The 21,698-nt window shown below is 37.1% G+C and overlaps 1 protein-coding gene across 1 annotated transcript in view; it reads left to right on the top strand.

Annotated features, from left to right (window-relative positions):
- PTPRN2 (protein tyrosine phosphatase receptor type N2) overlaps nt 1-21,698 on the top strand; it is a 635,829-nt gene that overhangs the window by 158,008 nt on the left and 456,123 nt on the right. The window contains exon 3 of the mRNA XM_036405382.2: nt 2,906-3,019. Coding sequence (XP_036261275.1) covers nt 2,906-3,019 — 114 coding nt within the window. The remainder of the gene's footprint in view (nt 1-2,905; nt 3,020-21,698) is intronic.

The raw sequence follows: 21,698 nt of genomic DNA, 5'->3' as shown, positions 1-21,698 counted from the left end.
TCAGTATGAGCACACTCTCAGCAGCTGTGGTGTTATTAAAACATCACTCACTCTTTGAGTTTTCTCTGCCCTGATACATCCTCTGTAAAATCTGGGAGCTTTTCCACTTTCCTTTTTGCCTTATGCCGAGCTTTGTACATTCCTCTCACTGTTTGAGGCCAGCTGGTTGCACAGCAGGGTCCAGAAAGATGCACCATGTACTGACTTTTCTGTAAATCCCACAGTGACTGGGATAGTTCATGGTAGACTAAGCTGGACATTGGTAGACTAAGCTGGACATTTTAAATATTAGCTGTAATTTAATTCAATCTGTTTTTCAACTAAAAATGAGCTTTGTGCTGGATCTAAGCCATTTCTGACCCCACATCTACCATTTAGGTTTCTTGAAAGTAAAAGAGGGGCACTTTTGACAATTTTTCTTGGTAAAATGGCTCTCCCTTGCTTTTTCTTCCCTTGCAATCTATGTCATTGAAAGCAAGTTTAATTAAAAGATACCCTGAAAATTGAATGCCTAACCTCTATTTAATTTTTTAGGTCTTATATCTTGCCACAGAAACCTTATTAATTAAAAAAAAAAAGTCAAAACACACCCAAAACCAAACAAACCAGCCCCAACCAAAAAAAGAAAGCCCCATGCAAACAGAAAAATCTGGGAAAATTCCTACTTTTTTAGAAAAAGCGGCTGAACTATGAAATGTATTATTTGCACGACTCCAGTCCAACTGTAATCCCCGGCACAAAGATCCTCTGTATTTTAGAGCTGGTATTTGCCAACCACTCCTTGGGGCATTCTGCTCTCACTCCTCTCTCCTTGTGCTGCATTTAGCAGAGCCCAGTGCTATTTGTGGTTGCAGCCCCTCCAAAGCTTATTATGCCCATATTTCAAGTACAAAAGCCAATGTAACTTGCACTTTCTCCCTAAGCAGTCCCAGTGTTTTTGGATAGATTGTATAATGCAGCTCAGGCTCATGTGCTAATTGTTAATTTTAGAATTTAAATGAGTTTTGTTCTATTCAAAGGAAGTAGGCTGAAGGTTTCTGAAAACTCTGAGTTTAGGAAAACGGTTTGGTCTCTTTTAGAGTTTGTGAGTGAATTAGCTTTTGCATCCATGGAGATATCCTTAAATGATACTTAATGCAAAAATCTTTCTTTTTTATGGAATGTGTATGCTTTTCTGGACTCTAAAATAAGATTAGAATTATTTTTAAGGTACATTATCTCTAAAAAATGCATGGAATATTATTTGTTTATGTAAACATAGATTTTGTAGTAATTGTTTGTAGCCAGTAATGGTGGTATTCCAAAATACAGTTGGCTGTGTCAGGTTATGTTTCATTTTGAACATTCTTGTTCCTAAACACTGAGATGTTCTTCTGTTCCTTTCTGAATCAAAACCCTATTCCTGCTATCCATCCATTTACAAGTTGACTGATATTTATATACTTTGCTTATTTTCAACTGCAGCAGGTTTTTAAACAGAGATGAATATTTTAATTTGCTGTTAGGCTGCTTTTCACATTGCGTGTCAGAAAACCAAACCCTATCTGTCTTTGTGGTTTCCAAATTAAACCTAGTTTCCAATAGAAAAATTAGATTCAGATGTAGGGTTTTAATTTGAATTAACTTAATTTGACAGTTGTAAGTGACAGGAGGATTGGAAAGGAGAAGAAAGAAAAAGTTGGCTAATTTCAATGAGGTATTTGTGTTTAACAGTGAGGGCTAATAATGCCCTTTTAATGCATCCTGGTTTCGTTTATTTTCTTTTATGCCATTATTTGTGTTTAGTGAACAGCTGGGCCAGTAGTTCCCATTTGTAGTCTTTTAACTCTGTAAAGCAGCACAGAAAGTAATGGACATTTGCAAATTAATGCTTGCCCTTATTTTCTGCTCATCTGATGCAGTTCTCCTTTTGGAGCATAGATGTAGTATCAGAGCAGAAGTAATTACTGTGTTAAAACTAGGATTGCAGTAGAATATTTTGCTAATTAAACTTGTTGCATTTAAATTGCTTCCTTTGGATCACTATATAGAAGAGAACTATTTTGAACAATAAATGAAACCACTTTCTTTCTCAGAGACCCAGAATTGCAGATGGTCAGATTGTATGTGAAGCACCTAGACTCTGAATTAGGCTTTTGTATGAAAGGGAGAAAGGTAATTTGAATGTTTGAACTCCCTGTTCCTCCCACACATACACAGGAAGCTTGCCTCAAAATGAACAATTCTCTAAATAAAGACTAATAAGAAGCTAAATTAATTAGAAGGTGTGATTTGAAAAGACATTGATGAGAAGAGTCTGTCATTTCAGACAAATGGAATGGAGCTAAATAAATTAGGCCACATTAATATCTCATTGTTCTGTGAGGAGCTTTCTTTTATTGCATTCATTAGAGGGTACTTCTTGAAATGAGCCTTTACTAGCCATTATGGATTCAGTTCTCATTTACCAATGCCTAACACACAGCGCCCACATTAAAAATGTTTCAGCAAATCCACATAGTTTCTGCAAATTAATATTTATATTTCTGGATGCTGCACTTTTTATCCACATCATAGTAGGCATTGAACATTAAGATTTTCTCTCACTGAATTGTCAGTAAAGAAGACTTACATCTAAAGATTTGGGAAGCAGAAGTCTGAAAATACTTCATAAAATAAACTGTATGCCTATCTCATACAATAGGATATTCCTCCAACTAATATTCTTTCCAGTATTTATTTATTTTGATGGAAAATATTCTGTCTCATGACTTCAGTGGTCCTTTGATAGCTTTTTAAAGTGTCTTTGAAAAGGTTCCTTCAGTATATAATTAGGAGACATTGGAAATGCGCATCTCATCACGCCCTTCTTCCTCTCAGAAAACCAAATGTGTCTTTTTCCTTTTCTTTTTTCTCTTTCCTGCAGATGGAATATTTGGGAGATGTCAGCAAGTGCCAGTAATAGACATCTATAAATATGACATTTCAGCCCCTGTTCTGCAGCACCTGAGGATCATCCTGGAGCAGCTCTCACACAGAGGTACAGTCAAAACTCTAGAGGGGGTTAGATGCACTGGGAGTTACAATTATTCGTGCTCCCTCTGAGGTGATGTCTCCAGAAGTTTTTGAACACATTTGTGTTTCAGCCCTGCTGGTGCAGACTTTATAAAAGTCAAAAGCCTTTGGATTCACTGAGTCTGCCAGGAGGAGCTGGGGAAGCAATTCCAGGAGAGGTGTTTCCTCCCTGTGTAGCACATGTGACTGACACTGCACTGGAAAATGTTAGCATCCATGAATGCTGGTGTCACATAAATAAACCAGCAGGAAAGAAAAAAAAGTTTGCCTTCTGCACCACAGCACATTTCAGGGTCCATGGGAAGAAAACACAAAACTTCTAGTTAGCTGAAAATAGTTCTGAACTTTCTAATAAACTCAGATAAAAACCTGCTCTGATTTCATTACCAGCTGCAGCTGGTCTGTTTCTTTTAATTTTTGTTCACCTTTCCAATGTTAATCTCTCTGCTCTTTCCAAAGCCAGAAAGGATTTTCTGGCTTTTGAATGGCATAACTTGAACTAACAAATCAAAACTTGAGTAAAGTGAAAGCCAGTAAGGTGAACAAACCTTTCAGATACTAATATATGAAATAAACATCTCTTGTAGACAGTCACTGGACCAAGATTTTCAAATTGTTCTAAGAGTATTGTTGGAATATTTAACTTTGCACTTGCATCATCTGTGTGGGTGTTTGTACCTAAATATTTTCCAGCTACAATGACAAAATAGTAATATTGCATTAGCATGATGCTAGTTTAATAATGAGAAAACATTGGTTTCTTCAGAGTTTGGGACCCTGCTTAGAGACTAGACTTCTAGTTGGGACACTCATTTAGAGCATTTAAAAATTTTCCAGGGATTTATTTGCTGTTCAGCAGCCCATCCAAGTGAGATGAACTCAGCAAAACTTGATTATAGTAGCTCCTGCCTGATTAACAGTTACATGTGAATAGTACTTGTGGCTCTTTCACTTGTCATTTTCTAAAGGCTAAGTAATGCAAGCAAAGTTATGAAAATACTCTGTTGTCAAGGCAACATTTTATGAGTGAAAAAAACTTGTGTCTGGGCTCTGTTTGAATATGGTGAGGGAGGAGGAGAGGACACATTCATCTCATTAGGTCACCTAAATAAATACCTGAAGTAATGATGCACACATGGACAGGGAGCAGTTATTTACATCACCTGAATATAGCTCAGGTGTCCTATGTAAAGCTTCTCCTATGAGGATGTCAGAGACCTGCAGTTGACTGATGTCCTTGTGAAGGGAGCATTCAGAGAGGGATGGGATACCCCAGGCCATCTCAGGATGCTCACCTGCCTCCATCTCCCTCCTCACCATAAGATTTTGATTAGTTAAAAGGAATTGATGTGGCCTCCCCTTCTAAGTGCTCCCCTGATCAATAAACCCACCCTTCCTAGGACTTTTGTTATCCACAACCCACCTTCCTGCATTTAACTTTTTTGTTGCAGGACACCATAGTATGCTTCTTTTAAGGAAACTTGCACATTGAAATTTGGTCTTGTCTCATAGTTTCTTATAGCAAGAAAGTGACAATGAAAACACAGATTGAAACCATGTTGGAAATAAAGGACTTTTGCTTTTATCTGCTTTACTAGTTACATTCAGAGATGCATACACAAATGTGTGAATTTGAACTGATACAAAACGTTTGCAAGCTGTTTTTGTAGTTTCTAGGTAACTCAGTGAAGGGAATCTTAAATATATCTATGAAACATAAGAGAATGCTGGAATGCTCTTGCTCAAATCATCAATGGCATAACATAACATTTTCTTTTTCTTTTTACTCTTAGTAGCTTGCAAATTTTGTTTAGCAGGGACAGAAATACGGAAGGAATAGAATCAATACTATCAAATTGATGGATTACTGACATAAGATTGCTCAGACAAAACTCTGCTGCTTACTGGTGCTGTCAGATGTAAGACATCCAGCCCTCGGGTGGTGTTTTCTGGCTGTGATGGTCACTCTGACAGTTAATGCTGTTCTCCTGCACTACAGGGTGTACAAAATGGGATAAGCATTTCTGCAGTAAAGCTCGACAAAACGTTGTCAGGACTGCACTAATATTTCAGGCAACTACCAGAAAGGGCTTAATTTTTTCAGAGGTCTTATTTCCTTTATTTGTGTGATACTCCATTCTTGTCATCTCCAAAATACTTCTGTCTGGTGGTGCTCACCTTCCCTGGAATGGGTAGGGGACAGCACCTATTCTCTCCTCTCTGTAAACAGCAGGACAGTATTCCCTTGAAAGACTGTACAGTTGGTGTTGTGATTAGTAACAGTTTTAGTAATGCCTATGTTGAACCCTTTCTATTTTTATTAGATGTATATACAGTCAAGGATGAAATATTCTGAGGGTAATTAACTTGAGTGGTCTTCTAGGTTCTTATTTATTTAATTTTTTAATGTGACTTAGTTTGTCTATTTAATTTCTTCCTGATGTATTCTTGCAGAATTACTAAGATCTTCCTTTTTGTCCCCAACCCTGAAAATAGTCTGTTGACATCTATTTCCATAGGATTAAAAAAAAAGCAATAGAAGACCTTGTAAAATGTACATTCTTTTTCATCCTTCTTTGCTGATTGCTTGTAAGTAAGTGGTGCCTATGTTTGAATCATGGCCCAAATGGAAGAGTGTGTGGTGAGATGTATAAAACAAAGGACAATGTTATGTGAATAGCAAATAGAATTTGTGACTCTGCCAACTCAAAATGTTTACTACAATGGGGAAGGATAAGACAGAGGTTTAGATGAGTGACACACCTGATGATAATCTATTTAATAAAGGACTTTGACTAAAATTGAATTCAGGTTTCATAATAATACAGATTTTATGTCTTCTTTACACATTGAGTCTATCTTTGTCTATACTATTGACTGGGTAGATTGATGATAGAAACGAATGCCTTGGAATATTAGACAGTTCCCTACAAAGAAATGATCTGTTAGCATTCAAATACCCTTGCTTCTGTCATTTTCACTCACACTGTCCTTGAGTCCTTCAAACCCTCATGAAGATTTTCTGAAGGTTCAGTGTTTATAAATGGATCTGTCTATATGGGAAAAACCCTTCTCACTGTTGCTGAAACATGACAAATCACTTTCTGGAGCTGATGGTACTTTATATATTATAATCCACAAAAATTTATGAGGAATTGAAACATATTTCATTGTCTGATAAACAGGACAGTCAAAAGGATGCCATGTAGATGGGTCTGAATCATTTGAAAATGGAAGTGAAGGAAGTATCAGTGTAGAGGGGTGAATGAGTAGTGCCTGAAGGAAAGACAACGCTGTGGTTGGTCTTCTGCATCCTCTTGTCCAACTTGGAAGAAGATATTTTACGGAGTATGCAAGAATGATAAATGATGTGCGCATTTCCTTGTTAAGGCTAAAATGCAGAAAATAATTTTTCCCTCTTTTTTTTTACCTATTATTTTTTTTTTGTTTTCTTCTTGTCCCCACAGTAGTGACATTTATATTGTAAAGGCAAAGTATTCACTAAAATAAAATTCTCAACAAGGTTGTGGAAACAGTTCCACATTGATTATTGACCTGTAAATCAGAATCATGAAAAAATGAGATAGGAGAGCTAAGGATGGGACATCATAACTCAAACATGAAGCATAAACAGTACTTGATATACCACCATTAGCAATAACAAATGAGAACAGTAGTATTTTTCAACTTGCACGCTCCAACAGGCATTTAATGTGTGTTTCATGGGATTAGAAACAGTACCAGGGGTTAGCAATAGCACCATGATAACGTGGTACCAACTCTGTGAGTGTGAGCTGCCACAGCAATGGGCATTCCCTGGGGGAGGAGCTCAGAGGTGGAGGCTGAAGGACACAATTCCTTAAAAACATCAGGACAAGAGCATTTGCTCAGGGTCACAACAAGTGCCCAGCTGACTTGGGATTCTGCCTCTGAGAGAGGGAACTGCACCTTTAGGGGAAACAATGGAATAAGATTCCAAGCCCAGAGAAGTGTTTTGCACGTTTGTACCTTCTCAGCACCGTGTCCATGGTGTCTCCTGAGCTGGAAGTTGTGGTTTTGTGTTCGCTCCCTGCTCTGTGGACTCTGTTTCTAGCTCAGCTTGACAGGTTGCTGAGTGGAAACAAAGTGTGTTAGAGTAATAATCAGTATTTCAGCTTCTGTTTTCTTTTTTACTCAAAATGTAATTGAATTACCTTTATTTTCGTTTTTCTGCAGCAAATGTGTAGAGTGACTGAAAAACAGATCAGTTATGCATATTCCTTTTTTATTTTTATGTGAGCTGGATAATTCCTAAATAATTCCTCAGTATGCTTGCTGCCACTTAATTTTTGCAATAACACCTTGTTCAAAATGATAGCTTAAAAGAAAGCAGTTTATTTCACTCTGTTATGAAGAAAGTCCTGCTTAAGATATTCAGATATCAACAGTATATTAAGAGAACCAAAAAGAGTAGGATGTGCTTTTAAATTCATGTAGCTTAAGTGAGCAAGAAATTCTGGAGAGATTCATGGACTGTGGAAACAGGCAATGTATTACACACTATTGAAAAAAATAATGTTTTTCCCTCTTGTTTGCTTTCTTTGCAATGCAGGAAGCTCTTGACAGGGAGAAAAAATTATCTGTCTTAAATGAATTCTAACCAGTTAAGTGTAAGGTGATTAATATAACTTTGCTAGAAATAATTTTATATTCTTACAGCAACTTTGTTTAAAAAAATTGAAATGATTTACAATCGGTTAGCTGGAAAATTGAAATGGATGTGACCTGTCACATATAGCTTGTGAATTACAAAAGGGTTGCTAAATATTTTTTTCACTCAGGACTATTTTTCAAGAAAAAGTATAATTTTTTACTCCAAGAAAGGTAAGAGTTGAAAGCAAGTCTTTATAAGCTCAGTTTTGAAATAAACTTAAAAGGAATGGTGCAGCTCTTGCACATATTTGTGAGGTGATTATCACATCATTATGGAGGAATACAGAAACCTGAAACCCTGAGAGGTAGGAGAAAGCAGGTTTTTCTTTAAATTGAAATATTGATATAAATGAAGGCAAACTCTTCTTTGGCAGAGAGCAGTGTGTTTACATCTAATTTCCTGGGCATCAGCCTGCTCCAGACATCTGTCTACAGAGCAAATTCTTCTCCTAGATGGCTGCTGAAGCCAGGAATTGAAGCATAACTCCCATGATGAGCTCCATCAGAGGAACTCAGCTGGGACTGGACATATTTACCTTCTTCTGGTATCACTGTCACACTGCCTTCACTTTTTGGCTCAATGGACAAAAACCTGCTGAAAAGGTTGCAAAAAATTCCTACCTTTGTTAAGTGCTGAAGCACCACTGATATTTTTCAGTCTTCAAAGACATAAATGGAAGTTCAGAAAAGAATGAGTTTCAGAAAAAGCAAAAAGATTTATTTACAGAGCAGCAGATCCTGTTTTGGACACCCATGTGTTGCACAGCACAGAATCAAACAAAACAGATTTTATTTTTTTTTCTGTTTGGTTCTTTGTATGGCTGCTCTGCTTACCAGACATAATCTGACATGGCACTGACTTGTCAGATACCATATAATATAATTGTGAAAAATGATCATTTCAGGAAATTGGTATTTATGAAGAATGCATTGGAATTATGAAAATAGTTATAGGAGTGAAACAGATTCCATGGATCCTGGGGAAGATATTAAAAATTACAGAGGAAAGCTTTTTGCAATGTACATAGTGTTTTATCTGCATCCACAACACCATTGTGTAAAGCTTTTTGATTTTGCATAATTTTATTTTTATTTTTTTGGAAGACATATATGTCATTGTGATAGCAACACATTCTCTTGTTTAAATAGAATGACCAATCAGAGCTTTTACTTGTGCTTTTGATAAACAAATACATTAACTAAATGTTTGGTACAAAGGAGAAAAGGTCTGCATGCCTTCCTTGTGTCATGTTTACACCAACTAGCAGTGACAATTACATCAAATTCTTTGTGGCCAGGTAATTTCTTCCAAAGGAAATTTTGAAGTTAGTGATAATATAATGCAAATATCTAAGGATGCTGATCAATTTCCCCCTTGCTTATTTTGCTCAGAAGATCTGTGTGGCACCTCATGGATTTTAACCTTTGCATTAATGTTTTGTCTTTTCCATGTCTGTGCTGGCTCTTTTGAAATTTGTTCTTTTTGTGATCTTTGAAAACTGAGGACTGACTTTGTTTCTTCTTCCAGTGGATATAGCTGCAGATGCCTCTTCTTTTTCCTTTTGGGCTTTCCTGAGCAAGCTCAGCAGGCATCCTCTGGATGGTTCTCAGCCTTGGATTGAGCAGCAGCTCAGCTGCTGAAAGTCTTTGTATTTGGGATACTCATGAATGTGTTCCCCTGTTAATAATGTCCTAGGGAATTCTGAATTTCATTCTTACTCTCAGATAATTTTAAAAAATTAACCCTTTCCACAGGACCATTGGGTTTGAAGTGATATAGGTGTATAATATGTTTTTAAAACACACTTAAAAATGCATCAATCAAATTGCAGTTCATTTTCAGTAGTTCCCACACTTGGAATGTCAGCAAGTCACAATTCAAGCATGAGATTACTTCTTTAGGTGCTATATTCGCTAATAACACCACTTTTGGAAACTATGAATAACAGTATAGCATATCCAAACTACTTATGCCATTTTCTACCATTAATCTGTAATTATAGCCTATTTACATATTCAAAATAAGACTCTTTCACTATTTTTTTATCATTTCACTACCAGTGCTTTCTTTTCTTGTTTATTACTAGGGAATATTTTCCTTTTCTATGTCTATATTCATTGCATATTCTTATCTGCAGTTCTAATCTCTATCTACATAGCCTCATGTTCTTTTAAGATGTCAGCTCTTAAAGACTGTATTTGACATATATTTTTAGTGTTCTAATAGGTACTCTAAATTCTGAAACTTTTAGGCTTATTTATCGAAGTCATTATTTAATTTGTTAATACAAAACTTCAGTGGGTAGGTTTTGTCCCTCACACAACCATGATAAGATTGAGGCTTTCCTTTGTTTTAGTAACAAATGAAAATTACCACCAAAGTTCTTTTTTCCCCTTCTCTGTAGAAAAAGTAAATATATATACTTATAAAATATATATACATATAAAATACGTTGGTGGCTTTTTATTTTCCACTTAAGGTGTTTTCATTCTTTACCTCATGGCTGTGGCAGAGTGCTTCTGACAAACACAGCAGTCTCCTGAAAAGGCTGAGTAATGTTAAATTTCTTTTTAAATTCTACATTTTCTTTTTTTCATGCTGATTCTTAGCATGTACTCACTGCATTTCAGGCTTCCTCCTCTGTTTTGCTTTGCCTATACATGGATAGACAAAGCAGTTGATGAGAATAAAATTGTAGTATCCCTCCAGTATTCCATTGCTCAGTTTTTCATTTAAGCTTCTCCCAGCCTTAAAATGGCAAAAAAGGAGTTTCCCCCCATTTTTAGTCTTTTTCCTATTGTTGTCTGGTTTCTAATTAAACATTGCATGGACCTGGACTACATATTTTGCTAAATAGTTTCCAGTCTTTTAGGAAGACATTGAATGTTCTTCCTGCTTGACTTAGCATATGTCATGCATATATTAAACTACATTTTGTTCTTTGCCCCACTTTGAGGTTTGTGAGGTTTCCCTCACATGCTGTATTTTCACATTTCTTTAACATGGTAAGATAATTGATTTTCCTTTCCTTATTTTATCTGTGAGCTACTCAACAATGCAAAACCTCTGACTGGGAGAGAAAGTGTAAGGCTCCTGAGTCTGTGATGTTTCAGAAAGTTAACTTTTTTGTTCCTTTTATTTTTATGTGGCTCTTTTGAAGAGCTAAAATTCCTGCCTGAGCATCCTCTAGTTCTTTGATACATTCCTAGAAAGCTGTGTTGAGTCTTTAGATGTCCCTTCATCCCTTCTTCAGTAGAGAGAGTAATGAAATTAAAAGACTTCAGCATTCCAGCTCAGCTTTTTCTAATTGCTGATGAGTTTCATTCAAGTCTTTCCAGGTAAATTCTAACAGAACTGTGTTCACTTCTGATAATTTTATAGTTACTCACTATTTTATAGACACTCCTTATAGTGCTAAACATTGAGCTTTTCATTGATTTTATAGTTACTAGGTTTTAGCAGGCATCCAGCTCATAGTCATATTCAAGATGTTTGAAGGATTTAATACCAGCCAATACTGCAAAATAGTGTAAAACCTAATTCAAAATTCTACATGGTCAAAAGGTCATTTTGTTCACTCACATACCTTTTGTCTTTATAACTCTCCATCATAAAGGTCTGTTCTCTGTGAAATTCCAAGCTTCCCATTTGATCTGCTGTGTAAAAGGCAAGTTCTAAAGATTTAGACAATTGCTCTTTAAATGATAATATTTAGAGTCTTCAAATGTGTTTGATACTCATCACCCATAAATTTCTAACCTGATATATTTATCAGCATTTCAGAAAAAGCTCTCTATTTGTCCTAACTGTAATGAGTATCATCATGCACTGGAAGTATTTGGTAAGGTCAGTTCTATGTGAGTAAGGCCAGGCTGCTTTTTTCTAGAAAAGAAATAGAGATAACAAATTATTTAAGTCAAAAATCATTCACCTTAGTGCTCCATTAAATATTTATTGGTAGTAAATACTTTTACAGAAGTTAGGAATTAATTTCAAACAATTTCTAAATAGAAGAAGGGTTAAACTCTCCACCTAATTAAACCATAATAAATAAATCAATCAGCCCTACATAGGAAGGAAAATACATTATTTTATGTTTTGGGTTAGGATGGCTCTGACATCATCAACAATCTTAATTGAAAACTGCAAGACTGAGCATTAACATTTTTGCATATATGTGGGAGAGACAATGATACAATATTCTTCCCTTTTCTTCCATCAAAATGAACTTTGTTCTGACATTGCCTGCAGGCTTGAGCAGAGGGCAGTCAATGCTCAGGAATCAAGACACTAAATTTAAGTTTAAAATTAAAATGTTCATTAACATGGAAAACTTCTAAGTACCCATCTTATTAACCTGTGAGGTAATTCCAACAGTCAATAAATGAAAATGGAATGTGGTCCTCAGTTGTAGTTACTTAAACTGAGAGAATTTTCTTTTAGCTAAGAATAACCTTAGAAAGAGTGGATACCAAATTTGATTCAGAAATGAGAAAAATACTCTTGAACCCATCTTGTAACTCTGCTTTTTCTCCCTTGTGGGCAGTGCAAAACCTGTCTCCTTTTAAATTTTAATTAAAACTTAGATTAGTTATGATCATCTAATCTTTCCTTTGCTCTGCAGTGTCTGATCACTGTGTATAAGTATCCAAAGTTTAATCTGCTTCTGGTCCTCCCAGATTTGGCAGTCTAATTAAGTGCTCAACTTTAGCACTTAGTATATAAACAATCCCACTTCATGTTTTGATAAGATTTTAGATGAAATTGGTCACTTACCTGTTCTGCTGAAATATTCCTGAATAATTTTTTTGTTTCATCTTTACTACTGCATTCATCTCCTTTAGGAACCAACAGATTTCCTTCCTGCATTATGCTAAAAATCTATTTGAAGGCTCAGCCTACCATTGACAGTAAAGCATTATTGGCATTGTTCTGGGGGGGTCTTAAAGACATTCCTTCAGTGTGAAAATTAATATATAAAATATGTCAACATTCAAACATTGGTTCTAAGGCTCATAGTTCCTTGTAAAATCCACTCTTTTTCTCACCAGGTTATGGTGACTGAAGGAGGTGTGCAGATATCTTTGTTCTTCCTTGCACATGACTTTGCCCTTCTCTTTGCTGGCCTCATCTTTACTTTTCCTCTGCAATCCTTCACCTCATTCCAGATTCCTTGTGACTAATAGTTTTCCTCTGAACTTTGGGAAGACATGACATTCTTGTCTTGTTCTTAGGCCAGCAGCTAAGTGACACAGAAAGCTGTAGCACAACAGTTCAGGAGGTAGATCTTGTTCCTTATGGCAGCTTGCTCAATGTGTGGACAGGTGATCCACATTCTGGTAGCTGCAGCTGATGTTAAATGGATGGAGATGTTATTTCAATTGCTCTTAGCAGCTCAGTTGAAAGCAGGCTTACATTTGCCCCATGGGGGCCAGCTTGACTCAATATAAACAGCTAAGGGGTTACAAAAAGTTACAAAAGTGTTAATCTTCCACCTCTTCACTTCCCATCCCACTCCTCCCATCACATCCCATTCCATTTTCCCTGGCACATCCCACCCCATTCTTAGTGACAGTGACTTTCAAGGTGGTTTTGGAAGCATTTTGCCAATGACCCTGCAGCTGCTGAGCCCACACTGTGAGCTCCTATGGGGTGAACAGCCCCAGCTCACACACAGAGGCTTCTGCAGCCTCTCTCTCCTGGGCTCTTTATAAACAGTAGAGAAACAAGCACTTCTAGGGAGCCTAAAAGGGAGTAAATTCAGAAAATTGTAGGATGAAGTGAATCATATCTTTGATTCACTGATGATATTGTTTAGCTGTCCATTGACTGGGAGTCCCTGGCTGATTACCTCTGTCTTTCATTTATTCACCTAAATTTGGTCCTTTGTGTCTCACTGAGTGCAGTATTTAAGTTCAGCTGTATTCCAGGCCCTGTGGAGACTTGTTTAGAGGAATTCCCTTGTACTCTAAGGATAAGTGGCTTCTGGGTACAGCTTCAGTAGTCCTATTCAGGCTGAACAGAACCTGAGAAACAATTTCATATTCCCAGCACGAGGGTCACCGAAAAAGAAAAAAAACAACAACTTTGCTGCAGTTTGCTCTGGCCCTTGCTCTTGCAACATTTTAATTATTTTTCTGGAATCGTCTGGGCACTCATCAGTTATCTATGTAGCAGCATAAACTAATCTGAACTCAAATTCTGACCTTTGTTGAATAGCAGGGGCTCAGGCAATTTCTAATCTTGCTGTGTTATTTTGGCATAAACTTCTTTGTTCAATTTATGCTAGCATAGATCCTGGTTTTTTCTAGAACTTCAGTTGGACAGATCATGGTACAGGTCCTTGCCTGACAACTGATGGTATGAACTCATCTTCACTGAAAGAAGTTCTGCTTTTAGCCTTGAGAACATTCTTGTGACCCTATAATTTCACTTATTTTTTTGTACTTCACCACTTTTTTTTGAACTAGGGACAAGATACCTGTTTGGATGTCTTTCATATTTTAGTGACTAAGTTGTGTAATAATATTTTGTGTTTCTTTGGGGAGAAAAAGCTATTTTATCTTTATAATTTTCACATAAATGCTGTAGAAGCAGATCTGTTGAAATAATCAAACTGCAGTATTTTCCCTCTTAAAAAGAAAGTGGATCTGAAACGTCTTTATTTAGTACTCTTTCATTAATTAAAAATATAGCACCTATCTCTGTTTCTATGTTAATCATTCTTTGCTAAGGCTATGGAAAGCATCAATTTTTATAATAAAACCTGCCATTTTAGATGCTTTCACCTCCCTGCTGTTTCACTGAGCAAGATGCAGCTGAGGGTGGATAATGCTAAGAAGGAAATGACATTGACTTTCTACTTTTCTCATACAGGAGTATTTTAAGATGTTCCTCTTTATTTTAATTTTTCCTTTTCAAGCATTCAAGAAAAATAGGAGAAAAATACTCAGAAGTTCAAGTTGAGGATGCTGGAATCAAAACATGCCTGGGAAAAAAAGTCCTTATTTTCTGGCTGATCTGTGCCAGGACGTTGGAAGGACTGGGTGAACTGCCTGTTCCAAACTGAGTTTTGCAATACTATGACCACCTAGGGCTTGAGGGATTGAGTCTCTTGGTTTCCTTCCTGGATGCCTGAGCAGTAGGCCAACAAGCTCTTCATTTAATATGTAACTTCCTGAAGTAGTGTGACAATATTTTTCTGGAAAGCAGAGTATTATTAAGTCAATATGGCTTTTTGCTATTATACTTCCAATGACTAGTGGTGTAGACACTGTTGGCATCGAGAACAAGGTAGAAATTTATTTTTCGCAGGTATTATTTTATAAATTTTTACAATTTTTTGGTTGGTTTTTTTAATAGTTTCCCTTTCAAAATTTTCTCTTGCATAAATCATTCCCCAAATATATCTACTAAAAGGTCTGGCCAGCTGACCCTGTGTCCTCTGAAAATGCACTTAGGTAAGTTGGTAAGAGGCTTTTACAGGCAATTTCAGATATGAAAATCACATATGATATCAGAAACCTGGTGAAACTGCTTGAGTCAGAGCATTTATAACCTTTTGTAGGAGTTTCCAAAAACATCCATCACTGCAAAGATGCTACAACTTCAGTGGTGCAGTGAAGAGCGAGCAGCAGGTGGAGCATGCGTATTGATTTTGTCACTGCAGGCCTTTGAATCCCACAAAGCAGAGTTTCAACAAAATGCAGGAGCCCTGAGAGTATTGTCACCAGTTCTGAGATGAAGAAAAAATATCCTGAGGCTATTATACCTCTTATGAATTGTAGTGTAGACTTAGCATTTCCTTCCTGGTGGTACTTGCTGTGTTACTCTATACTCTGATAATGAATCTTATATTTTCCATGTGCTCTTTCAATTTGTGTAGGCTTCATCAGGTGTCTGTGTCTATTTTGAGAGAAAAATTACTCATCTAGGATTGAATCACAGATATATACAGAATAATCAACAATCAGTCTCTTTACCTGCTTTGCTAGGGTGCTGATTAATGGATTTAAGTTCAGTATTTCTAGATTTAGTTCTCATATTAAGCATGGTCTGTTATTGCACAAGTGATATTTACATTCTTTACAACTTAGGAAATGCCTACTGCAGCTCTATAAATATGAGATTTAAGGAACTTTAGATCAAATTACAGTACATCCTTCATTCCCAGGCTGCAGAATTGCTCAGCTTTGTTTTATTGAGTTAGTTAGGCAATAAAAAGTCAATCATTGCAGAGTGTCTGTATGTTTGCAGGCTGCTGTGTGTTGGGAGGAAGCTTCATTTGATCAGTGGGTTTGCTGTAGCTGGGCCATGCACAAGGGGAGAGCTACACGTGTTCATTCCATCAGGATTGGCCACACAACACCAGTTAAAGTTACATAGCTCTTTGTGCCAGGAATTAGCTTGAAAGTCATAGTGAAAACTACATTCTCAACCTCAGAAATCATTTTCATTAACCTCTGTATCTATTTGCATTGTTTACAAGTTAAAAATGAAGGGTCTTTGAACTTTTGGCTATTTCCTTCAACTGTCCATCATTGCATCCAGCATCACTAATACTGAGCATTGTGAACTTGACCTGCAATAGAGTTCTTCAAAGGGAGTCCTTGAGTTCCTTGGGTGACTCATTTCTGTTTGGCTTCCCTTCTGTTTGGGCTCAGAAAGAATCCAACTTGTTTTTATGTCTTGGCAAAGCTGGGAAAAGACTTTGTCAGATGATACCTGGGAGATGTAAAAAGCACAGTGCCATCATGTAGCTGGCTTCTTTTTGCTGCAGATGAATCTGAAATAAGCTTTTATTGACATTACCCCATGGCAACAAAACACTATTAGGTTTTGTAAACAAATATTTACATCTGTCCTGCCCTTCCCTGTAAGCCATCAGATCTGCTAACACGTTTCTGCAGACTGAAATAAAAGGTCCAGAAGCAATTGTCTGGTTTAGCCAGCTAACAAGTCTGGATATGTGTAAAAACCCATTGCTCTGGGCTGGTAAATGATGAAGTGCAGTGTTAGCTCACTCAGGTGATTCATCCAGCTGAACATCCTCCTCTGACAGTGATTGGTAGCAGATGCTTTGTGGTAGATTTCAGCAGTGTAAGACACCAAGAAAATGTAAGCTTTTTCCTTGTATCACTTCTGAAACTCAGATTTTTTTAGGGACTTCACAATTCTTGTATTTTACTAAGGAAAAACTACTTGTAATACATAGAAGCAACTAAAAGCTGCCATTAAAGCAAAGAAGCCATGATGTGATGAAATAGGAGGAAAGATGAGAAATAATTACATCTTGTCAGCACAGGGTTCCCTTTAAAGTGCTTAGTAGAGCAGTGATAGTCAGTCTCTAAAATTCAGTCTCTGAATATTAGTGACATTTTTTTGGAATACTGTCTTTCCTCAAGGAGAATACCCTTATTCATATAGATTCTTGAATCCTCTTGAGAAAATGATTCGGCACAATTTTGGGATGGCTTTTCTGTTTTCCATTAAAATAACTTCTGAAATAGTTAAAAGTTTCCTCTCTTGGCCAGGGCTCCCAGAGTTCGTTGTGAACAACCTCTTGGCACCCCTTAAAGGAGCCTAAATTATTCTAAAGTAGAGTGACAGCTGGAAAAAGTTCTGCATTTCCAAGGACAAACTGCACTGGTGCCAGAGCCCAGGGAGAGCTACTCCTCCACTTTCTACACCAGAGGACACTTCTCCTCAATTGTAATTACTGCAGGACGATGTAAATAAAACCTGGATCTAGTATTTTTATCCTAATTTGGGTTTTCTTAATAAATTAAACTAACTGGTGTCTGGAAGGTTTGTAAGTGGTGATACACACAGTAGGAGCAGGTTTCATAGGAGACCTGCTTTAGGTTTGCACAGTAATAAACCATTGGGCCACTGTCCCTGCATCACTTTTTGGGATCTCACATAGCCAATCCACTGTATCTTCTGGATCCTTCCTTTGGCTGTATCACCACTGATTCTCATTACGAATTTTTCATACATCTTATGTTTGTGCTTTTAATGGAAAAGGAAAACACCAGCACCCTCTGGATTGGGCAGGGAAACAGATGAACTGATTTCACTGAAATGATGGTGATGATGTGGAAAAGTACAGGAAAGTTAAGAGCAGAACAGAATCCGCCATGGACCAGTTTCAAGTCCTGTTTTGGCAGCCCAAGATTAACTGTGATCCAGCTGTGGAAAGGACCCAATTATTTGCCCCTTAATCTTTTGCAAACTAAATTCCTGGAAGCTGCATTCCATCTGCCTTGAAATCTGTGTCTTGGCTTATTTTTCACTAAGAAACTCTACAGCCTCTAAGGATGGACAGCTTTGGGATTCAGAGTGACTGTGCCATATGATACATCATTTGAATGTTAGAAAAGCTGTTTCTTTATGAACACTCTACTTAGTAGATAATCTAATAGGTCCATTTACCCTTTAATTTCTTACATTGCTGTTAATTAGTATCAAATTCTGGCTGCATTGAAACACTGCTGTTGGCCCTATTTTCCATTACTGTCTCTGGGACTGAGCTTCATTTTTAATGTTCTGTAGTGAATTTTCATTACTCTAGGGAAAAAAAAAGTATTTTTTTTACTACACCAAAAATGGGATTGTTTTTCATTTTCTATATGTTTTTTTAATTTATAAAATCAATGACAAGGCTGGTGTTTAAGATTAATTTTTGGAAGCATTTGGTAGCAGAAAAGCAGTGTTGTGAACCTGCCAGAAAAAGTCTGCCAGTGTACTCCAGATGCTGTCCCACAATGGTTTAGCAGGGTCTGGGCTGTGTCTCCCTTACCTAAATCCTCCCTGTGGTCATTTCTAAGGGGTGTTATTTTGGACAAGACACCTTTTTAAGAAACATTTTTGGGTGCCCACTAACTCTCCATAAAGCTGGCTACCTGTAGTAAACATAAATTGGTAACAGGTGCTCTTCTCAAAGTGTTTTCATCAGTTTTTTGCCCAATGAATTTTTGTAGAAGAGCCCACATAGGAGGAAGACTTGCTGGGGGTGTGCTGTGCCTCCCTTGTGCTTGGAGAAGTGACAGAGAAGGTGGCATCAATTCATTTGATGCTGTCCACAGCAGAGCAGGCACATCTGGATGGGAGACACTTTGTGCTGAGGAGTGTTAAGGGTCTCTCTCCCTTATTCACAGAGATGTCAAAAATGTTCCAGGATCTCATAAAAACATGTTGCCAGGCAAATAGTGCAGAACTGAATTAGTTTGACTATTTTGCTTCTGTGTTCCTGTTGAAGAAGTAGGTTCTTCTAAATGAGGCAGCATAAACATGAAGCAGAGTGTTTGGACTTAATGTTACAATTTATGAAAAAAAACTTTAACTGTCAAAGACTTAAAAGGTTCAGCATCTGCTGTATCCTATACTGCCAGCCCCTGTGGAGGAATCAGGGCAGCATATTCCAGAAAAGCAGCAGTAAGATAAAAGCACAAGTAAAGTTAGAATCTTTACTTTGTATTTAGAAAGTTTGTACTGAAGGCTAACAGATAATTGAGCATATTTATCCCAATTTTAAGACTTTCCACCATTTAAATTTTTTGTTTTGTTGTTTGGTTGATTGGTTTTGTTGTTTTTTTTTTTTTTTTTTAATATTACAGTAAAATCTGAGCACCTTTTAATTTTCAGTATTTGTGTTCTCTATCTCTGGTAGATAAAGGATTAATGTTATCCTCATTTCACAGATGGGACATGGAAGGACTAAAGGGTCAGGTTCACAGAGATATGTAAATATTTATATTTCCATTGATTTCAGTAGCAAGTCTCCTACCTACATAAGATGCTTAAATATGTTTTTGGTCACAGACCTTGGTGATTAGCTGACATTTTACAGGAAATCAGTAGTGACACAAGGATCTCAACCCTTTAGTGTTCTTTGAGTTCATCTTTTTTTGCTGTGTGCTTGCTGAGATTATGTGAAGTCTAAGCCTTCCATTCTCACCAAGCTGGTTTTAGCATAATGGGACAGAGGTAGAGAAAGCTGCTTTGATAGCTGTTTGCCTTGGGCATTATAAAACAGAATTGACTTTAAAAAGGCATTTACAAGTGACCTAGTGCTTTCTGGGAGATGGGCACTGCTGTTGGATCGAAAGCTAGAGGAGATACAGCTTCAGGATAGAGCTAAAATCTCTCTCTACTGCTAAAAGAATCAGTATCTGAAGAGCTGCAGGGAGGGGGAGGGGGTGAGGGGAAAGCAGAGTAGGTAAAAGTGATAATTTCTGAATATTTATAACCTCTTTTGTGCTGTCCCACAATTGAAAACAAAGGAGGTGGAGCCTGTGTTCATAATTAAACTCCACTTCTCCGGGTCAGAAGGTAAGGTGACCTGTCTGCACTATCTGCTTTTCAGGCCAACATATGGTGTGATTGATATTGGCTCTAGAGGGGTCCTCATACAGCTGGAATGCTGGGGATGTGAATGTGATATCAGTTCCCTAGGGAGAGCTGTAAATTTAACATTGGGGGATAAAGTGAATATAGTATCAATAAAAAAGATATTGCTGCTATTTTTGTCACCTGTGCACTGACACTCACAGCATTGGCAATAACATGCAGGTCAAAACACCTTCCAAAATGTGATGAAGAACTTACTCTGTTCTTCAGTTTCACCACTGGGGAGCACAGATCTCATTTGAAATTAAATAAGTAAGGTCTCTTTCTTCCACTTTGATGTAAGAGCTGTTGATAAGGCAACAAAAGTTACTTGAATTAATTCTGGAGAGTAATGCAAATACCAAAGTGCAGGATAACGGGAGAGTTGTATTGATTGTTACAGTAAGGGTATTTTCTTCTCCTGCATGGAAAAAAAAGAAATTGTCTTTTTTGTGTATGAAAAGGAAGAGTAAAGGAAAGACTGTTTAAAAAACAATGTAGAAAAAACAGTGGGAAAAATTATAGAAAAAAGCTGCCTGCCGTCAAATGTTAAGACCTCTGAGTTCAGGAAGGTACTGATTTACTGATTTAAATTGAGGTTGGATTGGTCCTAAGACCAGCTTTTTTGTTATCCTTTTCATCTTGAAGTATAAGGTTATAATTACTTATTTGGCATCTGTATTTTTTTTGATTCCTGTGGTGAACACAGTTGTGAAAAGCAAAGCAGATTATTTTTGGTTTCAATTAGGCACATTATTATTATTTTTTAATCAAAAGTGTGAGTCAAAAATTAATACATTTCAAATAATAGAATTTTAATTCTTTTAACCAAATTCTGCAGGATTTTCATAGTGTTAGAAGCTCCTCTGGCAGACTTTGTGTTGTTTGCTACAGAATAGGCTCAGTACAGGCAGATTCTGGAGAACCTCCAACTTCAGAGACAATAGCCAGACCCTAAAGAGCATCAGTGCAGCACTTGGAAACTCTGGAACAACATGGGTTGGTACATGGACAGTAATTTTGCTATGGCAGGAGCCCTAGAGGGATGAGGAGAGGGTGGTATGTATTTGCATGAAGTTCATTCTGTCACAGCTTGAACATACAGCTTTAGGCAAGAATTTTACACACCTCAAGTCTGCTACATACAAAGGCATTTTCCTCAGTTCAATCAGTTCTGTACTTTCCAAGTGATTGGTGATAGGAAATCAGTAGGTTATACCTGGGGTTTCTGGATGAATTTTCTTTCCATCAAAAGTCCAGAAAACTGAGAACTTATCTGGGGATTTTAGTGGTGGAAATTCAATACTGCAGCCTCATTACCATTCTGTTATGGATTCCTTTCATCCAATATCTTGATATTACCACTTAGAGCAGTAAAATGGTTTCAATTTATTAAACTAAGTGTTTAGTTGGAGAAAATCAAAAGTGCATGCTAATGTCACTGTATTGACAAGCCTTCATCCTTGCTGTGGAGCTGCCTGTATTTATGTTACCATCCACGTGAGCTTCTGAAATGTTGGAGGCTGAAGCCATAGTGAAGACATTTCTGTCAGATCTCTGC

The sequence above is a fragment of the Molothrus ater genome, chromosome 1 (assembly GCF_012460135.2).
Source record: "Molothrus ater isolate BHLD 08-10-18 breed brown headed cowbird chromosome 1, BPBGC_Mater_1.1, whole genome shotgun sequence".
In the NCBI taxonomy this organism is placed as follows: Eukaryota; Metazoa; Chordata; class Aves; order Passeriformes; family Icteridae; genus Molothrus; species Molothrus ater.
This window is presented reverse-complemented; position numbering and strand designations above follow the sequence as displayed.